We start from the raw sequence: 1,814 nt of genomic DNA on the forward strand, positions 1-1,814 counted from the left end.
TATTTCTGAGTGAAATAAATTATTTGACAAGAAAATAAATAAAGTAGGGTGGGGCTTGATAATGGAAGATGAATAAAAACTGTGTAGTAACAGTTTGGGATCGGTAAGATCAGTTGTGTGTGTTTTTTATTTTATTTTTAGAAATCTATTATTTTGTTCAAGAGGGATGCATTAAGTTGCTCACAAATAACAGTAACGACGTGTCATAATATTACTGATCGCTGTGTTTATGAACAAACAGATGCAGCCTTGGTGAGCATAGTACTATATGCTTTTGTGCTATATATGATCAATTGATATGATCACTGATAAATTAATAAGTAAAAAATGTACATCAAACTCTCCTCTCAAAATGTACACACCCTCCAAGCATATCCCCAAAGCCCATTTTGAAGAAAAACTAAGCATACTGAAAAAAAACATGGTCTCACAGACAGTAACGTTTATTTGAAATGCTTGGAGACAATTTATACCAAAAAATAAAAATAAAATAAGCAAATATAAAAGGAAAGCTGGCAGTTTTAAAAACATTTTAATACACAGACATTGTTTAAATGACCTGAACAACTGCTGAAACCAGGGTGGAATGAATGATTCATGAAGGCACTATTGAGTGTACAACTAATGTTGGTTTGAGCATCTTTCTTTCTTTTTTGATCTTCTGGTAAAATGCAATATTACGACTTCTGAGAGGGCAGTAGTCTGTTGAGACCAAGTTACCTTAAACCAATACCGCCCTACAAGATACAAGACGATACTTGCAGTTATCATTCAAGGAACCTGTTCTGGACAAATAAGGCTTCGCACAGAAGCAGGTAGAAACAGGAACACAGAGGCCAGATCTAACGGTCTTTAACCGGTCCAAAACAGTCTCTATAATGGAACAATGAAAGATCGTCTTAGAGGTCAGTTTCTGTTTCATTATTCAGATTCATTCAACTGTTCGGTTTCATTAGTTTTAGAGTCTTCAGGAGATGCAATGATAAAAAAAAGAGCGAAAAATAGAAAAGAAAAAAAAGCAAGCACCAGTGGGGTCCCCAAAAAGATGTCTATTTTCAAAATAACTAGTTTTAAACTACAACTTTGAATTTCTTACAACCATTTGGTCCAATTACATAAAATATACATGTAAATACAATTTGTACAGATATGAAATCTGTTTGACCGCATTCTAAACTCTGGCTACAATACCTTTACTAAAGTCTGTAAACACTGTTCATGTCATTCTATTAAAAATGAATATACACAACGCAAGAAAGTGTTAAGAATTCACAAGACCACAGTTAGTAGTAAAATAAGGAGGTGCTCTAATGTACCAAACATCAGGTACAAAAAGCAGTACCCTTTTGACCCTGTTCAAAATTGATTTTTTTTTTTTTTACAACAGTGACTGATGGCCAAAGAGGTTCTGTCATTTTCTTTTGCAAGGCATGATGAATTATGTGACAATTTGATGGTGATGTCACAAGTGTTTTCACTGCTGTAAAAGTCCATAAAAAGATACTGGGCCCAAAGTGGCTAGATACCGAGCGTCACTGTCAGGACTGTGTGAAGTCTCTCAACTATAAAAACTTCAGCCCCTCTAGTCTAGGACTTCCAGGTATCTGTGTCCACATTGTAGAAGTCCTTTTCTTCTCTTCCCAGTGAATGTGACAGAACAGTACATGAACAGGCCAAACGACACTTGTACCATGCTAATGTCAACTCTAGTTTACTTTTGGATAGATTTTCTCGTAAAAGAAGTTCTGAGCCAGCAGGTAAAGCTCTCCGTCTTTTTCCCTGACGCTGTGAGCGCGCACAAACTGAAACTGTTC

General features: G+C 35.7%; 1 protein-coding gene across 1 annotated transcript in view; it reads right to left on the minus strand.

Annotated features, from left to right (window-relative positions):
* Positions 1-493: 493 nt before the first annotated feature.
* The window catches only part of LOC107593177 (heparan sulfate 2-O-sulfotransferase 1-like), a 64,984-nt gene continuing 63,663 nt past the window's right edge, over positions 494-1,814 (minus strand). The window contains exon 8 of the mRNA XM_016282792.1: positions 494-1,808. Within this exon, the coding sequence (XP_016138278.1) occupies positions 1,707-1,808 (102 nt within the window). The 3' untranslated portion in view covers positions 494-1,706. The remainder of the gene's footprint in view (positions 1,809-1,814) is intronic.

This window comes from Sinocyclocheilus grahami, unplaced genomic scaffold (assembly GCF_001515645.1).
Source record: "Sinocyclocheilus grahami isolate Dianchi unplaced genomic scaffold, SAMN03320097.WGS_v1.1 scaffold166.1, whole genome shotgun sequence".
NCBI lineage: Eukaryota > Metazoa > Chordata > Actinopteri > Cypriniformes > Cyprinidae > Sinocyclocheilus > Sinocyclocheilus grahami.